Below are 21,948 nucleotides of genomic sequence, written 5' to 3'. Positions count from 1 at the left end.
CTTGATGATCTCTCTTTGACTCTAAACGCAGATATGAATAACTCAGGCAAAACCTGCACAAATAATTTGTATCTCTTTCTCTAAATTGAACTGATAATTTTCTCACACCATTAGAAATTATTCAAAAGCATGACACCTAATAACCATATAATATTCCTCCTTATGAACATAGTTCAGGTACTCTGTCCTCGGCTGCTATACATTTTGTTTAAAAATTGTCATTGGAGAGAAGGAAGATAGCTTAGTGGCAGAGTGTCTGCTCAGCATGCATGAGGTCCTGGGTTCAACCTCCAGAACTGCCATTAAAAAAATTAAGGAAAACCTGTCACTGGTGTAAACAGCGCTGTGATGTGCACCCCCCTATCAGGGCCTTCTCAGATCCCTGACCGAGTGGTGACCAGAAGGGGAGACACCAGTTACACTTGCTCTTGAGGAAGGGAGACTGACGTCCACTCCCACACAACGTCTGGGAGTTGCATCTCTCATCGCCGGGAAGGACTACCATTAAAGAGCTCTTGGCCAATCTGAGAGGAAGAGATGGCATGCAATTTGTTCACGGAACTGTGTCCCCACACCCACCCCCCCAAATCCATATGTTGACGTCCTAAACCCCCGGTAATTTCCAATGTGCCTGTGTTTGGAGACAGGGCCTTTAAAGAGGTCATTCAAGGTTAAATGAAGTTATACGGGCGGGGTGCTAATCCAACACAACTGATGTCCTTGTAAGAAGATGAGGCACCAGGGGCGCCTGTGCAGCAGGGGCAGGCCCCATGAGGACGCGGCCTGAAGACAGCTGTCTGCAAGCCAGGAGAGAGGCCTCGGTGGGGAGAAAGCCCTGCCTGCCCTCACCCTGATCTTAGACTTCTGGCTTCCAGAACCGTAAGAAAATACATTTCTGTTGTTTGAGCTCCCCCATCTGTAGAATTTTGTCAGGGCGGCGCCAGCCGACTCATAGACAACTGCAAACCCAAAGGTGAGCACTGGGTGGTTGGTGTCCGTGCATCTAATTCTCCCACCGCACCCACCCCGAGTCAGGTAAGAACACGGAGAAGCTGGCATCACACTCAGCTGTGCTGGACAGACCCATCCCCTGCCCTTCGGGCGGGGACGGAGGAGCCCCCTGCAGGTGACCCACCTCTAGACACTGTCCCACTCCTGGTGAGGGCGCACCTCCCCTCCCTACCCAGGGACACACTCAGCCACCCTTTGCCGCGGCTGAGGACCCCAAGGGCGTGCAGACGGCTGCATGCAGGGCGCGTGGGGTTCTCAGAAGCGGCTCCTGGCCGCACGGGCAGGCCTCTTCTCACAATCACTGTCTACCTTTCTTCTCCCCATTCAAGCGGCATGACAGTGCTCTGACAGAAATGAAAAAGATCACTTTCATCAGTAGACGTTAATCAGAACAGTCCGGAAGAAGCCCTCAGACAAACTCCTATCACATCGGCTCTCCAAGTGCAGGGTCTAGTAGTAGTTTTTTAAAAATAATCTCCCTGCTTTTCTAGTGGTAGTGTTTTTAATTTAGGTGTGGATGTTGAATTTATTCATGTCTTTGTAGTTTCATCATTTACTTTTTTTGTGTGTGTGTCTAAAAAATTTTTTTTTTTAATTTCTTTTTTTGGTGGGGGGGGAATTAGGTTGATTTATTTATTTACTTAATGGTGGTACTGGGGGAGGAACCCGGACCTCATGCATGCTAAGCACGTGCTCTACCACCGAGCTATACCCTCCCCTCCTAGGGTCTAGTATTTTTGTGTTATGTGGATGAAAACCCCAAAGGTTTGGTCATAGGAAAACCATATAAACCATTTAGCTCATGTCCTCCTTCTCCATCCCTCTTCCAAAAAAAAACAGATGATCAGAGTTTTTTGTAAAAGGGTCATCACAAAGATGAACTCAGCAGAAACTTGAGCAAACGCGGTGCAGAGGGGACGCCATGCCTGCATGGGGAGCGCACATCCCACTGATGCCGTTCCTCCCAGTACCAGGTGCTTCCTGCGGGCTCTCACGCTGTGAGCCAAAAGGTGAGCCTCCGCACCTAAGCCCTAGATTCCCTCTTTACAGTGCATCCCACTTCCGGTGGGCAATGATAGGCCTTCCCCAAGAAAGATGCCGGCGGAGACTCTGCCCCCCGCCGGGCACAGGGGCAACCTACCCAGATAAGGAGCTGGGCCAGGACCACGTTCCCCTTCCGGCAGGCCAGGTGCAGCGCTGTGCGGCCGTCCCCCTCCCCGCATGTCTCGTTCACCTCGTCCCGGGAGCCGTGCGCCAGCAGCAAGATGACCGTCCGCAGGTCCTCATCGGCGGTGGCCCGCAGCAGGTGCTGGCCCAGGGACAGCTCCGTGCAGGGCAGCGGGGCCAGGAAGAGCTTCTGCTCGTACTTGGCCCGGATCCACCGCTCTTTCTCCTCCCTGCAAAAGTCACCAGAGAGGCAAGGTCACTATCCATCGGGCAGGAGAACCAAGGCTGCACCTCTGAGCCGTGCCATCACCCTGTGCAGTGTGTGCTCAGGAGGCGCCGAGGAGGGAAGTGAAACAGCAGGAGACAGTGTCTTCTCCCTGTGCCAGGAAGCCCCTGGGACAGGTTTCCCTCCAGTTTACAAAGTGGGTCCCCACCCGGAGCACCACCAGGGAACCTGTTAGAGATGCAGGGTCCCAGGCCCTGTGCTCCCCCCCACCCACCAAATCAGAACCCCTGGGGATGTTTTAACCAGCCCTGCAGGGGGTTCTGATGTCCTAAGGTGTGAGGACCAGGGATTGTCCCTGAGTTCTCACGTGATCTGCTTTTGGTGTAGAAGTGGAGGTCCGGGAAGAATCACCCTCCAGCTGGGGGTCCCACGCAGCGTGGGAAGGATGACACGGGGGCCTGGAGGCCAGCTCTACTGTGAGCAGCCACAGCTGAGAGCCAGGATCAGCAGTCACTTGGCTGAAGTCCAGGGGGCAGGTAGCTGGCTGGCTTCCCCACCCGGTGTGACCTGGAAATCTTAGCTTTGAACTCATCCACCCGGGAGGGGGTGTGTCAGAATTCCAGGGTCTCCAAACACTCCCGTGGAAGCACATGTTGCTAGACACCACATATAAAAAGGGCAGAGGCTCCAATGGGGAGCTTGGAAAACAGAGACAAGCGAAGCTTGAAGCTCGTGGCCCCACTGGATTTGGGGCTCTCTCTCTGGGGAAGGCTCAGTGGGGAACAACTCCTTCAGGGCAAAGAGCAGCTGGGTGTCTGGGGGAAAGTGTGCAGGGCCCCGCCGAGGAGACCAGAGCTGAGTCGGGTGCAGAGGGGAGGAGGATGTTGGGACGGAGGGCGTGGGGCGGCCTCGGGGTGCAGGGAGCTGGTGCCCCTCCTCCAACAGCACAACCCAAGCGGCATGGGGGTGATGACAGGCCCCCCTCTCTGGGCCCCAAAGAGGACAGGACACTCCCTCAGCATCTGGAAGGAGGGCTGGGGAGCTGAAGAAAGAGAGGAAAAGAAACGAGAGCAAGGCATGTTTACTTGGACCGGAAGGAAAGGGCCCTTACAGCCGTCTGCTCCTGCATTCTGGCTGCTGATGGTGGATTTGTGTTTTGGCTCCTCAAAAAGGGGTGACAACAACTGAAAACAACTCAGTAATCCTCAAGACTGCAGCACTGCTGGCAGGGGGAGGGCCTCAAAATGCAAAAGACCGGAGTGAGATTTCACAAGTAGCTCCTGAGGTGGGAGAGTCGGGGACCAGAGTGAGGCCGGGGGTGGGCGGCGGGGTACCTTGGCCGGACAGGTGCTTTGTGATGAGGGTGATGAAAGACGAAACAGAAGCCCTACAGATAAGAGGTGGCTGTAATTACCCACCGAGACACACACAGACCCCGATGCACTGCTTCCTTCTTCCAGAACCCAGCGTCTCTCCGGGGGCGGTGCGCGGGGCGCACAGCTACAAAGCACAGAGAAACCACCTCGGGCCTCCGCCGGGCCGGAGAAAGACAGCTCGTCACCCGTGACATTCTTCCTTCCGAAGGACAGAAAGAGGCCCTGTTTACACCTTCTACCCGTGTTGACATTGCTCCTAGTGATCTAGTGTCGGGTTAGCCCTAATCTCTTCTTAAATACTTAGGCAAACAAATTCTTCCAGGAGTAAATCTGGATTAGTTTTGCTTCACTTCCTGGTCCGTGCGAGTGACCCCATAGTGACCCCCGACCCTTTTCATTCGGAGATTTCCAGGGCGAACACGTGGCCGCCGCAGCAGAGACCTCACACCAGCACCCACAAACGCCGGCCTGCACCCGATCCCTATCTGCTTGGGCCAAAATACGAGCACAAAAGTGCTAGCAAGGCCTTGGAAATACTGGCTGAGGCTAAAGACAAAAAAAAAAAGAAAAGAAAAAGGAAAAGAAAAAATATCCCCCCCAAAAACCCAACTGAAAAAAACAACCCAGACAGGCCGTGTTTTTCATGTCATTTAAAAACCTTATTTAAATTATGTATTAAACACACACTGAAGCATTTCATAAAACACCAGAGACAAAGAGCAAAATGTGAATTAAATAAAAAGGGACAGCAGTTGTGGGGGAGGGGGGGATATGTCCAGATTTTCAAGTTCCAATCTGCTAATTCTCATTTTTGGGTAGGCATTCAAATCAGACCGCTTTTATTCTGCTTCAGCTGATTTTAATACTCGTTGCCAAACCATCCAGGGACAAACCAGAGGACGGAACATAGTAACTACCGTCCTGACTGCAATTATTCCATCTTCTTTCCCATGTGTGCGTACCCCAGCCAGAGAACGAGGTCAAACCCACGGCTTCGGGCCCCTCTGTCGTGATCTCACGGGCGCCCCCCCGCACAAACTCACCTGAACTCACTGACTTCGACACGTGTCTGAATGATGAGTGCGCTGAAGCTGTTCTTTGCTTTTAAAAGTCAGTGTTGTTCACAATACATCATAAAGGCAGGTCCAGGTGTTGTGGGGCTGAAAATGTTACAGAACCTGGGTTCTTGGCCTCCTTAATCAATAGAAATTGGTAAGAGGCCAGACGAGAAATTCAGGGACTCGTGCTGCAGCACCAGGGAGTGAGGACAAGCAACAGGTGCCCTTGCTGGCTCCCTAAGTGGGGGCAAGCTGGCCCCTTAAACGGGCGATGGTGGGGTGGATCGGTGGGCGGGGTGGGAGGGGTGGCTTACGTGGGCTGCCCGCGCCCTTGCTGGGGCTGTGTGCAGGGGTCGTGCCCAGTGCCTGCTTTTGCTCCTGGCACCTCAGAAGTAGCAGTTGGATTTTTGGGCTTTTTGTATCTTTGTTGTTCATAATTTGCCCCAACTGCATATACACATGGTTATTTTTAGTTCCTTATAGTTTCTCTATGTTGTTGTTCCAGGAGGAGACGTTTGTCATGTGCACACACTGCAGCACAGGGTCCCAGGTCCCAGCCTGTCTCAGAAACACATACGTTTTGGGAAGCCTTCTGTAAGAGGACGACTCTGAGGTTACGCGTGTGGAATCAGGAACAGGAAGAATGAGCGTCTGCCCGAGAGAAGGGCCAGGCCTCCCGAGGCTGGAGCAGGGTGACGGCTACTGGCAAGGGCTTTGGGACCTCCAACAACTCAAACACAGAAAGCAAGCTTGCTGTTGAGAACTGTCCCCAAGGAACACTGCAAGGAGATCAAACCAGTGACAGCCTCTCGGTGGCATGCCTCTCCTAGCCGCACATCCACACGGCCCCTCACCTCCACCAAGGACGCCCCCAGATCTGTTCAATGCGTGCCTTTTATTACCTGATGGAACCATGGCTCTTCACCAAAACTTCTCGTCCTATTTAAAAATAAGCTTTTGGTGGCCCCTGGGTCCTGCAGGACGGTGACGTTTCAGTGTTTTTTCAGACACTTGGAGGCCAGAAAGCTATGGGAGACAAGCCACTGGACTGTGAGTATGGGTCAGGTGTGCTTCTGCTCAGCAGCTGAAATCCAACTAGAAGGAACAGAGGACTCAGACCTGAACCTTTGCGTTTTGTGGGTGCTGATTCAGCAAGCCCTATGCACACATCTGCACTTACTATTAGTTAGGGTCCACGTCGTATGGTCGTTGCTCATGCTGACAAACCAGGGGGAGAGCTTAATCGTGTGTGCCTCCTGCAGTGGCCGGGAGGGGAAAGGGAACGGACACTGAGCGAGAAGGCCACAGCTTTTGTCATGAGGCTGGGGTTGATGTGCCGGCTCTGTTCTCTGCGGTGCAGACTTTTGCAACTTCAGTAACTCCTTGGGCCCTCCTTTCCTCATCTGTAAAGTGGGCACAGTGACATCGACAGCCCACAAGATGGTTTTGGGATTTGAGGTCACATGTTTGGATGACACACTGGTTGGCCACCGCGGTCACTGGGCAAATGGCACCTGGGGGTGTTGTGAAAATAACATCTAATGATTTGTGTTGCTGTGGTGCACACAGGAGCTCGCTGTGGGGGCGGCGTAGATGACAAACAGGTGTTGGTGGCACAGGGGTGGGGCCTGAAACGGCCACTGGATGCTTTAGGTGGTCTTTAGATACGAGCTTCACATGATCAATGTGCTTGGCGGGGCGAGGTGGGGACCCCTGGCCAGGGGCCTGGACAAACCCACGGTTGTCCCGGGGGCCTTCTCCTTCCAAGCCTGAGACACTGGGGCGAGCAGGGCTCAGCAAATTTAAATGACCCCACAGCTGCCAGGGCCTCTGGGGCCAAGTCTGGCTGGCCTCAGCCCACGGCTTCAAGATGTCTACAGCCCTCTAGGATGGTAGGGACTGAATTACGTGCCCCCCAAATTCAAGTGTTGAAGCCCTGAGCCCCCCAGTGTGACTGTATTTGGAGCGATTAGGAAGCAATTAAGGTTAAATGAGATCATGAAGGTGGAAGTGGTCGGTTTAGGAAGAGGAAGAGACAGCAGGGACGCTCTGTCCGCCAGCACAGAGGAAAAGGCCACATAGGGACACAGCCAGGAGGCACTGCATGCGAGCCGGGAAGTGGCCTCAGTGGAAACTAACCCTGCCGACACCCTGGCCTCGGACTGCCGGCCTCCAGAACTGTAATGAATTTCAGCTATTTACCACCCCTCTCCTTCCCCTTCTGTGTGCTTTGTTACGGCAGCCCGGCGGGACGAACACACTGGATGACCAGGTGGTCCATCGTTTTCACTTGCTTCTGCGCCAGTCGTCACCACGTGAAAGATGGATACTCTGACAGTGATCCCTTTTCTGCGAGAATATTCTGTCTGAAACCATTTGCCCCAAGAAACCACGACGCCAAGAGCACAAGTCCCCTAGGCGTGGCTCTGATGTCCCAGTCTTGCTCCTGGGGTCCCCAGCGTGCCTCGGCCCAGCCTCCCCTTCTCCCCAAGGAAGGCCGGCTCGGGAGCAGTGCAGCAGGCAGTAGATCACCTCACCTCGCTCCAGGCCCCTGGAGGCCCGCTGCTCACAGCCTCCCTTAGCTAATGAGCTAAAAAATGAATTATGGGCACGGCCGGCCGTCAGCAGAGAGGAGGAGGCCCCGCTCCTCATTTGAGCCCTGTGCTGACACACCTTTAAATAAATCAACCCCACGCGAGCAGAGAAAATGAGAGATCGGGCAGCTAATCAGGAGACAGACACCAACCCAGTCCCCCCAAAAGAGAAAGAAAAGACACAAGCGGGGGCACAGCAGTAAGTATTTTCCCTCCTTCCTTCCTGATATGAAACGCTTCTCCAGGGCCCTCCATGGCCTCTGGGCTGAGCCCTAAAAGCTGCATGGCATGTGAGCCCCGGGCCAGCACGGGACCCGGGGCTCAGGGCGCAGGAGGGGCCCAGGTCTCCGCAGCCGTGAGTCCGGGGCTCACGGGCTCCGCCGGGCTCGGATGGCTCGGCAGACCTGCCGCCTGACGATGAGGCTGTGCGCACTTGACCTTGAGGGGTGTTGGCACGGCTGAGACTCCACCAAAGACGATCCTGGAGCCCATCCCACCCGCAAACTGCAGATTGAGTGCCTGTCGCGTGGAATCACGGCCGGCCCCGGGAACACGGCCGGCCCAGCGAAGGCGGAGCGGGCTCCCGGCCTCACGGTGCTTCGGCTGCGCTGACACCGGGTACCCAGTTTGCTGGCCGTTCCTGATCACGCCGGGCTCCTAAAGGGACCCCCGAGCCCCTCCCTGCTCGTACGAGTGCGTTCCATGTCAGACGCAGAACACGGTGCATGTGTGACTGCAGCATTGTGGCCGTATTTTGGGAAATGATGACATCAAGGAGGGGCTTCAGGAAAAGAAGAGATGGGTCAGTTTTGTCCCAAGCTTCAGAAGGTGGGGAAAAGGGTGGAGTCTGGAACTGACAGACATAGCTTTTCCTTCTTTGAACGCGGACGGCTGGAGGTGAAGCCCTGGGGAGCCTCGCACTGTCCAGGCCGGACAGGGCTGTGTGTGGAAGCCGCAAAATACTGGGGAGCCAGACTCAGGCTCCCGGGACACGCCGGCCTTCAGGACCGGCCTGGGGACCGGTGGCACCTTCTCTATGGAGAAGGATGGACACAGAGCTCTTCTAGCCTCTGGGCACTGGCTGGGCAGGGGAGGGCTTTCTAGCCCACGGGAGCGCTGACTGTGGTCCCCTCCTGCCACTGTGGTGCCACCGACTCCCGAGGCTAGTGATATAAAGCAGTGTGCCCAAAGGGCAAGGATGGCCAACCCAGAGGGTGACAGAATCAAGGTGAGGGCTGAGAAGAGAAGACAAGGTAGGGGACCAGGGGCAGGAATGAGTTTTTGTGTTTGTGGAAGAAAATGCGGGGGTCAGGGCTGTGGGGAAGCAGGGCTTTACTCTGACCCCTGTGCAGGGCCTGGGGACGGGCTGACCCATGACCCCTGTGCAGGGCCTGGGGACGGGCCGACCCATGCATGTGGGCCGGACCAGGCTCCACCAGGGTCACGGGGACCAGTTCCGGGGCGAGGGCCGCGGTGCTGGTGCAGGAGAACCCGTGTGGCGCCCGGCTCTAGGCGGACCCGAGGGTCACTGGCAAGCCAGAAGAGGTCTGGAGGCTTCTGGGAGCCAAGAATGCCACCGGGGCAAGACCAGCCAGGTGACAACATTGTTCATGATTATGGCGACAAAGACAGCAACCAACCGTGAGGGCTCATCTGCCCTCAAGTGACTGACGGGGCATCATGGGAAGGGTGGGGCATCCCCCCTACTGCAACCTGCCCAACGCTGGAGCCAGTGCTTTCTCGTCCAGGTGAGTGAGAGGGCTGCGGTGGGGTGCCCTCCCCAGGTGACTTTACTAGGACATTGCCCTCAACAAGTTTGCTGCTTTATAGTAAATCTTAAGCCTTTTTTTTTTTTTAATCATTTCTTGACCTTTACTTAGAATTTCACATGAGTGAAGTGATGGGCTTTTGGTGATCAACCCATGGACAGGTGTTTATATACAAGGAAAGGCCACTGTTAAACTAGGTGGACCCTTACTCAGACCAGGAAAGCCCCCAATAGCATGAGACCTAGTGTTGATTAAGTCCCTCCGATGTGCTGGCCGTTGGGCCAGTCATCTGGTTTAATTCTGACACACCTGGCGAGGCAGGTCCCGACACCATCACCCTCATTTTAGAAGATGAAGAGAGCTTTGCTGAGTCCCCGACCTGTGACGGCCGAGCGGCTGTCCGCAGTGGTCACTGCCTGAGCTCCTCCTCTGGGCTCTGCGGCCTCCCAAATTAGGACACTTGACCCCATCTGGGAGGACACTGCTGGGCTGTGACAGGACTCCAGCCGAGTCCCCCGCACTCTGCCTTCCCTCTTTTCAGCCACCTCAACGCCTGGTGACAGGTCAGGCTGAGTCACTTCCTGACTCAGCAGCACTGAGGGGGGGGGGGCGTAGCATAAGCCACACACAGGTGTTTAAATTATTCAAAGTCAAATACCAGAAAGTGTGGCTCCCCCAGACACATCACACGGGTCAAATGCCCCGGAGCACCCAGGGCTGCGGCCGCGTCGTGGACACTGCGGGTGATCTAGAACATCTCCATCGCTGGACCTAGAGCACTCCCTCCCTTGTAGGGGGTGGCGCTGATCTAGACAATGTCCGTTTTTCCCTCCCAATTTTTGTCCTTACCAAAATTCTTTGGGAATGAAAATAAATGCAGAATGAAGAGAAATGAAATCACCACTGTGTGTGTGTGGGGGGGAGGGGACTGAGTAGAATGGATGCCAACACAGACACCAGCACTCCTGACAGCAGTGCCAGGACAGTGGGTCCCAGGGGACCTCGGTCACGGTTGGTGACAGTGATGTCACTTGAGCACTGCAAATCGTTTAGTCATTGAGGAGCCAAGGGTAGGGCGGGTCTCCAGGACCCTTTGGGAAACCCGGGGCAGAGTTAGGGTCACACCAGACACAGCCCACACGGTCCTGATGTGGTCCGGGTCCCCTCCCTGTCCCTTGTGCGTTGGCGGGCTGCAAGCACGCTGTCACAGTTGGCAGCCACCAACTGCATTGGGTCTGGCAGGCTGCCAAGGGGTAACAAGGTTAATGGGTTGGATTCCCAGAAAAGACCGTTTATAGCAAATAGCCACAAAGCTTTGGACTGGCTTTCAGCACTGTCCTGTGGTGCGTTGGGGACCAGTCACCAGAAGCAGACACGGGAGATGCAACCAGATGCCCCCTGGGTCCTCGAGGGGCCCACCGTTGAGGCAGGACGGACGATATTTTGGGGTGATGTGAGGAGAGGTCCTGCGGTGATTTCGGCCTCAGCCTCCATTCTCTGCAAACGAGGCTTTCTCTGGGTGTTCTAGAGGACACTGGGCAGGAACGGCCTTACCCCGGAGTCCACTCTGTGTCACGCCCAACGTGTTCATTTGGATGAGAAGCCTCCCCCTCCACATGTGAAAAGGCCAAGAAGCCAAGAACTCTGGGGGTGCCTGTCACTTGTCACATTGCTCCTTTCAGAAACACCCCCCTCCATCACGGGGTGGGGCAGGATTTCCCACCGCTGATTGGAAAGGAGACTCTGTAGTGAAGCACCTGGGATGACGGACTCTCCTTCGGGACGAGGAGGAGAACCTGGAGGAGGCCTGCAGGGCTTTCAGCGGCGACCCAAGAGCACAGGAAGATGAAAGGAAGCGCTGGCTAGCAGGAAGGAATTTCCCGTGTCCTCCCGCCTCCCGCAAAACAGGAACTGGGAGGGGAGGCACGGAAGAGGGGGCTGGAACAATGTGTTAGGGAGACAGAGGGGCTTCCCCTCTCTGCAGGGGCAGGCCCGGCCCACGGGCCCCGGCTCGCATGCTTCTCCCCCAGCCGCGTTGCCAAGGGGGCCGGCCAACAAAGACCGATGGCTATTTATTCCTTAATTACCGAGAGCTTTTAGAAAACTGGCCACTGTAAATCCCACATGCAGAGCAAGCAGGAGGCCACGGACAAGGACTGATGCTCACGGGGCAAAGACAAAATAAATATCCGCCTGACTTCGGATCAATATTATGAGTGTTTTCGCCAACCTGCAGGGTGTTTTACGAGCTCAGAGAAACAGAGCAGGATCACTGTTAATTAAATAAAGTCAACTGTATTAGGCTTATTACGTCTGCGAGTCACAGCTAAGGGGGCCAGGTGGCAGGTGTGAGGGGCGGGGCTGTGGGCAGGTGCCCCGGGCGGCCCAGCAGTGAGAGCTGGTGCTCAGCTCAGGCGTCCGCTCAGCCCTGCGTCGCCCCAGGAGGCGAGGGCGAGAGCGCCAGGCCCTGTGAGTCCTCCCCAGACCCCTGAGTCTGAGGTCCCGGTTGAGGCGTGGGGCCCTCATGGCTTTGCAGCCGTTGGTACCGGGCACCTCCCTGTGCTGCCAGTTCGGAACCCGACCAGGGTAAGTGGGAAAATCTCCTAGGACACGGGCAGTGATGCAAATGCAACATTATGCCTTTCAAGTCTGGTGGCAACATGGGATTTTACTTTGATGTTTTGAAGGGAGACGCCAGGCCGGGTCACCGGCTCTCGCTGGCCTGGGACGGAGGAGACGTTAGGTGAATTAATGAGCAAAACTGGCCCAAATCTCACAACTTGTTAGGGGCCTGCGAAGCGCCGGTGCTCGCAGGGAAGAACAGACCCAGGCCTGCACCCGCCCGCCCTCTCCTGGGCCTTGGTGTCCTTTCTGGGGCGGCTGGGTGACATAGAGGTCCCTGGGAGCATCCGCTCAGGAGGCGAAGGATGCATGGGGGTGCCTGCTGTCCCACGGGACCTGGGTGAGCCCCGCACTGCTGAGCCAGACGCCTCCCCTCACACCGGCTCTATTCACAGGGCCGCCTCCGCCGGGCTTTCTGTTTGGACAAATGAATCTGTAAACTGAGGAGCACCCGGGGCGGCCACCCACTCGTAGCTATCAACCGTCTCTCTGGGACCCGCACAACCTCGCTGCCACTTGCAGGCAAGGCCAGGACGCAGCTGTGGGGCCTCTCCTGGTCCGAGTCTTCCAGCCAGACCTTGGAGGGTCCTCCCGGCCCAGTCCTGCATGACCCGCGATGCGGCCCTGCTGCCACCAGCACCGTGACCTGCAAAGGTGGAACCACCGCCCCAGCACGCGGCCCGAGGTCAGGCTCACCCTCTGGCCGGCTGTGAGTGACCCGTGCCTGGTCTCAGGCTCCACTCATGGGACATTCACCCCACAACTGAAGGTCCTGCTGCTGTTTATTTTCTGGTCCTTGGAATCACACCGCAGCCCCCAGACTCCGCCCATCTCAAACATGTCACTGTCCGCTCGGGAGGCCACCACCAGGTTAGAAGGGGTGGGGGCAGGTCGAGGGGGGGCCAGGCCGGGGCGGGGTGGGTGCTTTATTCTGGGAGCAACGGACAGAGCTGGGGGCAGTGAACGGGGAGCCCAGAGGCAGGTGGAGGCTGGGGCGGAGGCAGAGACAGGGATGCTGAGAGTACTTCAGAGAAACTCTAACTGTTAGCAAAATCTCTTACGTGGAAAAGAACCTGAAAAATAATACGTATACATATGTGTGTGTGTATATATAACTGAATCACTTTGCTGTACCCCTGAAACTAACACAACACTGTAAATCAACTCTACTTCAGTTAAAAAAAAAGAGAGAAAATCACTTTCGGAAGCATGTTCTCCTGGCAGAAAAAGGCAGAGCCTCAGATTGTTCCAGAAGCAGCTGAGATGTTTTTATTTTCAATATTCTCCCGTTTTCTAATCTGTGGTAAAACCAGACAACACAACTTGGGGCACTAAAAGGAAAAATTCCCAGGCGACCCCCCTCCGCCCACACCCTCTCCTTGTCCCTGTGCCCCCACCCAGTCTTCTCCACTCACAAGCGTCTTTCATCTCGCTGGAATCTCAGCACAGACGCCGTCAGGATGCTGCGCAAAGCTGGGCTGACAAATTAAGTGTGTGAGTTAATTTGCGAACTGAGTGTGTGTTTGAACACAGTAATCACAGCTAAGCTACAGTAGCCACGCGCACACTGGCTGTTTCTGTAGTTCGACGTCAGAAAAAAAAATGTGAACAACCGTTTGAAAGCATAAATCCCAATAAATCGGTGCCAAGTGAGAGGGAGCCTGGGCCAGCCAAGCGAGGCGGTCCTAGACTCTGCGTAATGTGGCATGAAACGGGCCGCACCTCGGCGGCGCTCACGGCAGCCCCGGCGGCAGGACCCCCATCACAGCGAATTAGGTTCACCATAACAGTGGCTGATGGGACAGGCTTTGGAACATATCGCATCATAAACAGATAAGGGAAGAGAAATGGCCCTTTTCCTCCTCTTGGAATACTGTAAAATGGAGACAAGTCTTCGCTGGGTGTGCACCAGTGCCCTTTAAACACCAGGGAGCAGGAACTCCACCGTGCTTCTTAAAGGCGACACTGAGGGACAAGATGGAGCGGGGCAGAGGGCCAAGCATGACCTGGTGGGATCTCAAAGACCTGCTGCCTGCGTGGTCATTAAACACGGAGAGAGAGAGAAGACTGCAGGTGACAGAGTGGTGACAAAGTAGGTCTCTAGTAAAAACTGCCAAGTGGCCTGAAGATCTACAGTTGTTGGATTTTTTTTTACTATAGGTATCCAAAAAGAGACAAATGCTTGATAATTAATCAGAAAAGTGTTGATTAATTTAATGACATTAATGATGTGCAACCAATGATTTAGTTTTGAATCAATTCTAACCCATGAGAAAAGAACTACAGTCCTTGGTAATATGAAGACGTAAGACGATCAATTTTGAACAGTAAGAAATCATCTTAACCTAGTTTTCCCTTTTTTTCCCCTGGGGGTGGGGAGCTAAGGGGATCGGAAGAATCACGTGGGTTCTCAATGGCCACAAACAAAACAGTAACAATAACAACAAAACAGACATCGGAAGAGGAGAAAGCCCTCCGGGTAGTTTACAAGTGGCAAAGGCACTTATGGCAAATTAGGTTCTTTTTTGTTTTCAGAATATGAAAACGTGTCGAAAGACACTAATAGGATGAGTGGTCAGCTTTTTCACAGTGGGGATGCCCCCCCGCCCCCAGAAACCATTCATGCCCCTCAAGACGAATTCCATTCCTACGTGTCAACATCAGAAATTCTACTGAAGACTAGAGACCCCTCTTAGAGAAGACCCAGCAAAGGACTAACGCTGGCTTTTCATGCTCAGCTCATCTTCAATGCGAAAAACATGAGCCCCAAACACACATCTCCTAGGTATTATGTTTTTCAAGGTTTGGTTGTGAAGAGGTGGAGCTGATCACAAGAACGATTCATCAGGGGTGTGTATGTGAGGTCTCTAGAGTCAGGAAAGCATTATTATTAAACAAGCTGAAGCGAAATTCTTTCCTCAAAGTCACCAAAGCTCTAATGGGATAGGGAGGCAGAAGCTGGTCAGGTGTTTCATTTTCCACAACTGACACAGTTTAACTTGCCCAATGACACTGTCTTTGATATTAAGACATTAAGACACCAATGGCAACACTAGATGGGATCTGCTCAGCTTTACCTGGAGAGGGAATCCTAGAACAGAGGTACAAAAGAGAAGGCGTCGGGGGTCCGCTAGCCCAGGGCTGGCTTGCGGTGGCCAGCGTCTGCAGTTGGGCCTCCAGCTCGGAAGGGGCCCATGCTTGATTTCTGATAATCAAGCACAAGGGCCCACAGTTTCATTCTGCACTGAGCCCCATAAAGTCTGAGGCAGGCCAGTTCCTTTCAAGTGTCAGCTGGTGGCAAAGCTCTTGCCAGTCCACTGAGAAATGGCCAAACACGAACCATGTAGTGAGGTTTCCAGAAAGCTAAATTTTTGAATTTGCAAGGCAGGTCTTTTTCTGATGGCACGTTCACTCTGCCTTCTGGATGCTAACATATCCTTTCATGAAATCATGGTGACAGTAAAGGATTTATTTAATTTCCCAACTTGGCAAAGTTAAAACCCAGCCACTCCCCTAATCTACCCCCCAAATATATTTTAAAATCTGACTTAACTGGCAAGCCCCATCCACCCAGTCCCTCCTGGCAGATGGTTCTGTCCAAGGCAGGATGGCTCGCCGGGGCAGCCAGGAGACGGGGGCAAGTCTTTGCTCCCAAGTCCATGTTCTGTGCAGTCTCGTATCTGTGCAATCTGTGTGTCCTCGTGCCTAAGGATGTTTGAGACTTTAAAGGGCTTTTGGGAAAAAAATAGTATTTCATTGAGACATGCAACATTCTGTTTCAAATGTGTCACAAAACCAGAATCTGGGAAAATAGGGAGGCTATTAAACCCAGAATTACCCGAGGATCCAATACTTCCACTTCTGGGTTTAGAGCCAGAAGAAGTGAAAGAACGTCCTTGGAGAGATCTTTGTACACCTGCATTCACAGCAGCCTTACTTACAATAGGCAAGAGGTGCGACTCAAATGTTCACTGACAGGTGAACAAAATATAGTCTATCAATGCAATGGAATACTAGGCAGCCTTAAAAATGAAAATTCAGAAATAGGCTGCGACATTTATGAACCTTGAGGACAGGCTGCTGAGTGAAATAAGCTAGCCACGTGCAAAAAAAAAAAAAAAAAAAAAAAATTCATGATTCCTGACATGAGGCCCCGAGAGCAGCCAATTCCACAGAGACAGAAGGTAGAAGGGAGGTTGCCCGGGGCTCAGGGGCAGGGGCAGGAAATGAGTGTTTAATGGGGGTAGAGTTTCAGTTTGGGAAGACGAAGAAGTTCTGGAGAGGATGGTGGTGACGGTTTCCTGGCAATGTGAATGCACTTAATGCCACTGGGCTGTATGCGTAAAATTGACTAAAATGGTAAATTTCATGTTATATGTATTTTACCACAATTAAAAACAAAATACAGAATCTGCAGGGTGTTCCCTCACAGAGACCACTGTGCGAATCTCTCAAGTTTCCTGCCTGCATTTTGATGGCTCATACTATTAAACTGCAGGAACTTAAAATTAATATAATATTATTATTGACAATATGTGGCCCAGTTTCCCCCCAAATGACCCCGAAATAGCCTCTAGAGTTAAATCTTTCCTCCAATCCAGAATTCAGTCCATGAGGATGTGATGCATTTGGTCACCCTATTTCTTTCACCTCCTCTAATTGAAAACTCTCCTCCGAACAGAACCCCCCCCCCCAACCTTTTTGGTCTTTCATTACATTGCCCGTTTTGAGGCCTCCAGGCCGTGTCTGCTACAGGGCCCTCCCTACCCCGTTTTGTCTGATTTGATTCAGGTCATACATTTTCATTGAGAACACGACACCCTCATCCGTCTCACCAGGAGGTGCAGACTAGGGGGTGGTCCCAAAGCCGAGTCTGAGCACATGGTTAAAGCAGGGGTCCCCCGGGCCTGTCCTCTATCCGGAACCTTCTTCTCTTTAAAACTAACAAGTGATCTGGGGGCAGATACCTCGAGCAGGTGAGTCTCCTGTTCCTCAAAGACCCAAGCTGGTCCCTGCTGGTCAGTTACTGCATTCTCAGCTGTAAGACGGAGATTTTCCCCATCCTCTCATCTCTTCTGTGTGTTAGCTGGCGTTTTCTGTAAGGAAGAGAGCCACGGCTCCCCCCGCCCCCCACCCACTTCCTTTTCGGAGAATCACTGTAGAGCCACAGACTGTAAAGAACTAAGTGTGTCATGTAAATTATTATTGACATTATGCATTTTGATTCCTAAATTGTTCCAGGTCTGGCCCGCGGGAGCCCCTGGGCGCCTCTGCTGTTCAGTCTGACTTGTCACCCTCAGTCCCCATCAGTATCCTGCTTTCTGGCACCACAGAACATTCTCGAGTTCTCAAATCTGAAATGAGCACTTCCTTAAGGAGTCCTTGTTCTTTTTATTGAAACCGTCATTTATTTGGCTTTCTTTTCTTTACTTAAAATGAGATTGTTGTGGATTCACAGGTAGTCTGAAGCAATACAGAGAGGTCCCATGCACCCCTTACCTAGTGTCCCCCAATATATAGTTTCTCAGTGTAGCATCTTGAAAAACTACAGTACAATGTAACAATCAAGACAGCTTGATATCGATACAACCCAGCCATCGTGCTCAGATTCCCCGCTTTACTTGCAGTCGTTTGTATCTGTGCGTATGCATTTAATTCCGTACAGTCTCATCACAGGTAAGTTCCTGCACCGACCCCCACGGTCAAGGTAAGGAGCTTCTCTATTACGAGGGTCCCTCCTGTTGTCCTATTATAACCACACCCACCTCCCTCCTACCCATTCTCTGTGTCTCTAAACCCTGGCAACCACTCCTCCTTTCTCCTCGTCTATAATTTTGCCATTTCAGGAATGCTCTGTAAATGGAATCACGTAGTCTTTGGGGACGGGCTTGCTTCACTCAGCGTAATTCTTTGGCAACCACCTAAGCTGCTACGTCTCCACCGCTCACTCCCTTGCTGAGTCTGTTCCGCGGCAGGGCTGTTTAACCTGACTCACATGCTGAAGGCCGCCTCCTGTATCTGGCTGTTACACATAAAGCTACGTGGACGTCAGTAAAAAGGTCTCTGGGTGAATGTAGGTCTTCTTTCTGTGGGATAAATGCCATGGGGTGCAGCTGCTGGGTCATGTGGGATTTGTGTGTTTAGTTCTGGAAGAAATTGCCAGTTTAGGAGTTTGGGATTTGCAGATACACACTACTATATATATTAAATGGATAAACAGTGACATCCTATTGTATAGCACAGGGAACTATATTCAATAGCTTGTAATAACCTAAATAAAGAATATGAAAAAGAATATATATATATGTATAATTGAATCACTATGCTGTCCACCAGAAATAACACATTGTAAACCAATTATACTTCAATAAAAGTTTTAGATATATTAATACATCAGATATAACACAAAACATGAAAATGCTCCCCACCCCTAACTTGTCCAACTGTTTTCCAGAGTAGAAGAAACCAGTTTTTCAAAACAATATTTGAGAAAACCAAATTCAGCTATGAAAAAGGAGCTGTGGGGGCCCTTGGGGTTTTGGAGGATGTGACCTGCCTGCATCTGAATGAGCATGTGGCTCCCTGGGGGGCGGAGCCCCCCCAAAACCCCTCCAACACCCCTGGGCAGACGGAGACGGAGAGGCGCAGATGACTTCAAATGAGTTTCAGGAAGTAGATGGGACAGAAACATGAGTAGAGACACGCAAACGTGTGTGTGTGTGTGTGTGTGTGTGTGTGTGTAGAAAGCGCGGCTGAAGAGCCAGCGTGCAGGGAGCAGGAAGCGGGTTCACACCGATATTTACAAGCGAAGGATGCGTTCACAGGTGCTCGGCAGGAAAATGGGGGGCCCGTCTCTGCTAGTTTTCAATACAAAGAAACACAAGTGAAAATAACACAGATCTGAACAACTGAAAGCACGTCGCAGGAGAGCTGCCTGCACGTCACCATCCCCAGGTCTTGGCCAAAACAGCGCCTCTCGCTCGCCTGGCAAATCTTGTCTGCGTCTCCACACCTTTCTCTGGCCCCTTCCTTGGCTCTCCGGGGCACATTTGGAAATTATTTAAAAAGATAAAATGTCTCTAATCTGTTACCAATTACAAGAAACATGTGAATATTATTTTCTAATTTGTGACTCTTGTATGTGTGTCTCAAACACCAGAGAGAAGTAATTGGAATAATGGTGTCTGCTCTTGAATATTTCTGTTATGCTCCCGAAATCAGACGGAGGCTGGATCCTCTTTTCGGGAGATGCCCGGGGGTTGAGTGTATCCCAGAGAACATCAAAGAGCTGGACAAGAACGACCACAAACCTGAAGCTTTCACGCAGCCTGGCGGCAGCGGGGGCACCCGGGGCCCGGGGGCAGGCAGGCGACTGCGACGGCCGAGCGGGGCCGTGGGGAGCGGTGGGCTTCCCAGGAAACACGGGCTCTTTCCTGCAATCCACTCGCCCCAAACTTCCCTACCCAAGTGACTAATCTGCAGCTGGAGAGCTGCGGTGCGAGGCCTGAGCCTGATTTATAACATGAGCGGCATGGAGTTTTTTTTTTTTTTTTTAAACCCAGTTAGAGTGTGACTTGAGTGACTAACTCCTGAAAATTGGTAATTTCTTGGTGGTTAACATTAGAAGGTCCACCAATAAGAGGTGAGGCCGGATAATAAATTTATAGGGCGTTATATGCCAATTAGACCTCGTCAGCCATTCACAAGGCAGGGGCACCAGTCGGGTTGTCATTCCACAAAGGCACTCTTCATCACTCACACTCTTGCAATTCAGTCCCATGTTTGAAAAGCAGCATATTAATGCTGACTGTACAGGAATCTGTAATTTTCAGAGGCCCTTTCTGGTTAAACAGCCTCCCTCTTCTTCTATGCAAACGCCCCTTTGTTCTCCAGTGGGAGACGAGGACTTGAGAGGCACATGAAATGGACACGGAAGAAGATTCATTCTAGACTCTGGGATTCCCCACCAGACAGGGGCCCTCAGGGAACCTACAGTTTCCTGGTGCCACTCTGTTATCACTGAGTCAGGCACCGCACACTCCTGTGCTAGGACCCAAGCCCTAGTGGGTGCACATCTCCATCCCGTGGTCGTTGGACAGAACCTCTGCTGGGACACAGACAGTGTCCTGGCAACGGGGGGACCAAGAGACACAGCAGTAGTTCACCCTTTTCAGAAGAGTGAGGAAACACACAGATCCACCCAGGGAAACAGGTGGAAGTTTGCTCTTTGCATAAAAGCAATTGACTGGACAGACGTTAATTTTGTATGTTTTCTTTGCAGAAAAAAAATTCACAGAAGCGCATGCTCTTTGAGAAAAAGCCAACCGTGTAGAAACGTACAAAGTGGACTTGGCACTGGCACCCACGTCAGTGGCCTGGCCTGCAGCCTTGCCTCCTGGACTTTTCCCGCCCCGCACAGCGCCCGTCCGGTCTCCACCCCTCTTTCTCCAACCCCGCAAGAGAGGGATGTTGACTCCCACCTCTGTACGCTGAAACGCAGAATCCTTCCCACTCTCCTTACTTGACGTGAGTTCTCTGAATTGATTTGGTTACCGCCTTCATCTCACGCTCTATTAAGCATTTATTCTTTCAAGAAGTATCAGTGGAGCACTCCCGAGGAGTGAGGCCCCGCGCCGGGTTCGGTTCTGGGCTACAGGCGAACAGAGGCAGATGGATAAATAAACACATCACAACGGGAAAGGAGCCACATTTGCGGTTTAGGCGGCGGTAAAGTGATTCACAGGAACACGACAAACTGAATGAGAGAGAGACCCCGTGGGCTCTTAGGGTTTAACTACAAAGACAGCCCTGCACTTAGTCTGCAAAATTTAAAGTGTAGCTCAGCCCAGATGTAAGAGGAACACTACCTTCTGCAGCTGAAGCGCACACCACACAGCAGTAGGTGTTAGGAGCGCCTTCGCCTGGTGGACAGCCTGCGAGTCACTCAAACAAACATTCAGGCTCACAGAGGCATCAGCTTCACCACCCGCTGCCCCAGAGGAAAGGCAACCTCTCTGGAAACGCCAGCCAGCGAGCGTGTGTGCCAGAAGCATCTGACGGCTCAAGATGGTGGCCGCAGAGAGTGACCAGGCCCCCAGCTCCACGTGGGCTCGTTGCTTAACGGGCCCTTCGGCTTCCAGCAGCGCTGGAGTCATCTGGCTGCTGCGGTCAGTGTGCGCAGAGACTCCCAATTCCCTGCGTATGATCGGAACATGCCCCTCGGGCGTAAGGGTTGTTTTGAACTGAAGATATCTGAGAATCAACAAATGGGGGCAAAGGCTTTCTCAGAGCTACCCACATCTGCGCACAAGCAGGTCCTCCACAGAGAAGAGCTCAGTGGCTGTGAGCCCCTCCCTGGGGGTTTCACCAACCAGGGAAGACGGATTCATCACGGGAGAGATGCGAAGTCCGCCCCACACCCCTACAAGTTTGTCACAAGCTATCGTGGCCCCAGCGCGTATCCCAGGGGTCCATTTATGTTTCCTTAAAAGTCATTTGTTCTCCCATAAGTGGCCTTTCTCCCCTTGCCTTTCTGCTATGACAATGGTTAGTCCCTAAGTTGTGAAATCTCACCATTCTTTAGTTAGGCACGGCTTTCTGTGATGCCCCTATGCACGTAAAATTTAAAAAATTAATCAGTTTGTATGCCTCTTCTCCTGTTAATCTGTCTGTTGTTAATTTAATTCACAGGCCCCCAGCCACTGAACTTAGGCAGGGAGAGGAAGTGTGTTGTCCCCCCCACCCTACCTGTGGAGGGGCGCCGAGACCTGGTGAGGCTGGGACCCAGGAGAGGGTGACCAGCATAGTGAGGTCCAAAATGAAAGGATGTGAAGCAAGCTCCCCACCTTTCTGGAAATGACTGTCCAGGACGCAGGAGTCTCTCCTGCTCCAGCGCGGAGTCTTGTCCTAACAGCACATCAACAAACTGGACCACCAGGCCTTTGTGATCTGTCCCCTGGGCCAGGGGACACCGAGCATGTCTCTCTCACCTTCCCTACCCTGGCCGGGGCTTGGTGCTGAGGTTGTATCTGACATGCTATGTCCGGTCACTTGCCTTTTGTGATGCTGACCAGCCCTCAAGGTCTCTCCACCCTCCAAGCACAAGCGGAGACTTGCCCACAGGGG

At 52.8% G+C, this 21,948-nt stretch overlaps 1 protein-coding gene across 9 annotated transcripts in view; it reads right to left on the bottom strand.

Annotated features, from left to right (window-relative positions):
- AGAP1 (ArfGAP with GTPase domain, ankyrin repeat and PH domain 1) overlaps nucleotides 1–21,948 on the bottom strand; it is a 520,758-nt gene that overhangs the window by 8,465 nt on the left and 490,345 nt on the right. For all 9 annotated transcript variants that reach the window (XM_031452456.2, XM_064485288.1, XM_064485289.1 and 6 more), the window contains one exon: nucleotides 2,153–2,408. In XM_031452456.2, the coding sequence (XP_031308316.2) occupies nucleotides 2,153–2,408 (256 nt within the window). The remainder of the gene's footprint in view (nucleotides 1–2,152; nucleotides 2,409–21,948) is intronic.

The sequence above is a fragment of the Camelus dromedarius genome, chromosome 4 (assembly GCF_036321535.1).
Source record: "Camelus dromedarius isolate mCamDro1 chromosome 4, mCamDro1.pat, whole genome shotgun sequence".
Classification (NCBI taxonomy): domain Eukaryota; kingdom Metazoa; phylum Chordata; class Mammalia; order Artiodactyla; family Camelidae; genus Camelus; species Camelus dromedarius.
The sequence above is the reverse complement of the archived record's forward strand: the minus strand, read 5'-3'. Positions and strand labels throughout refer to the sequence as shown.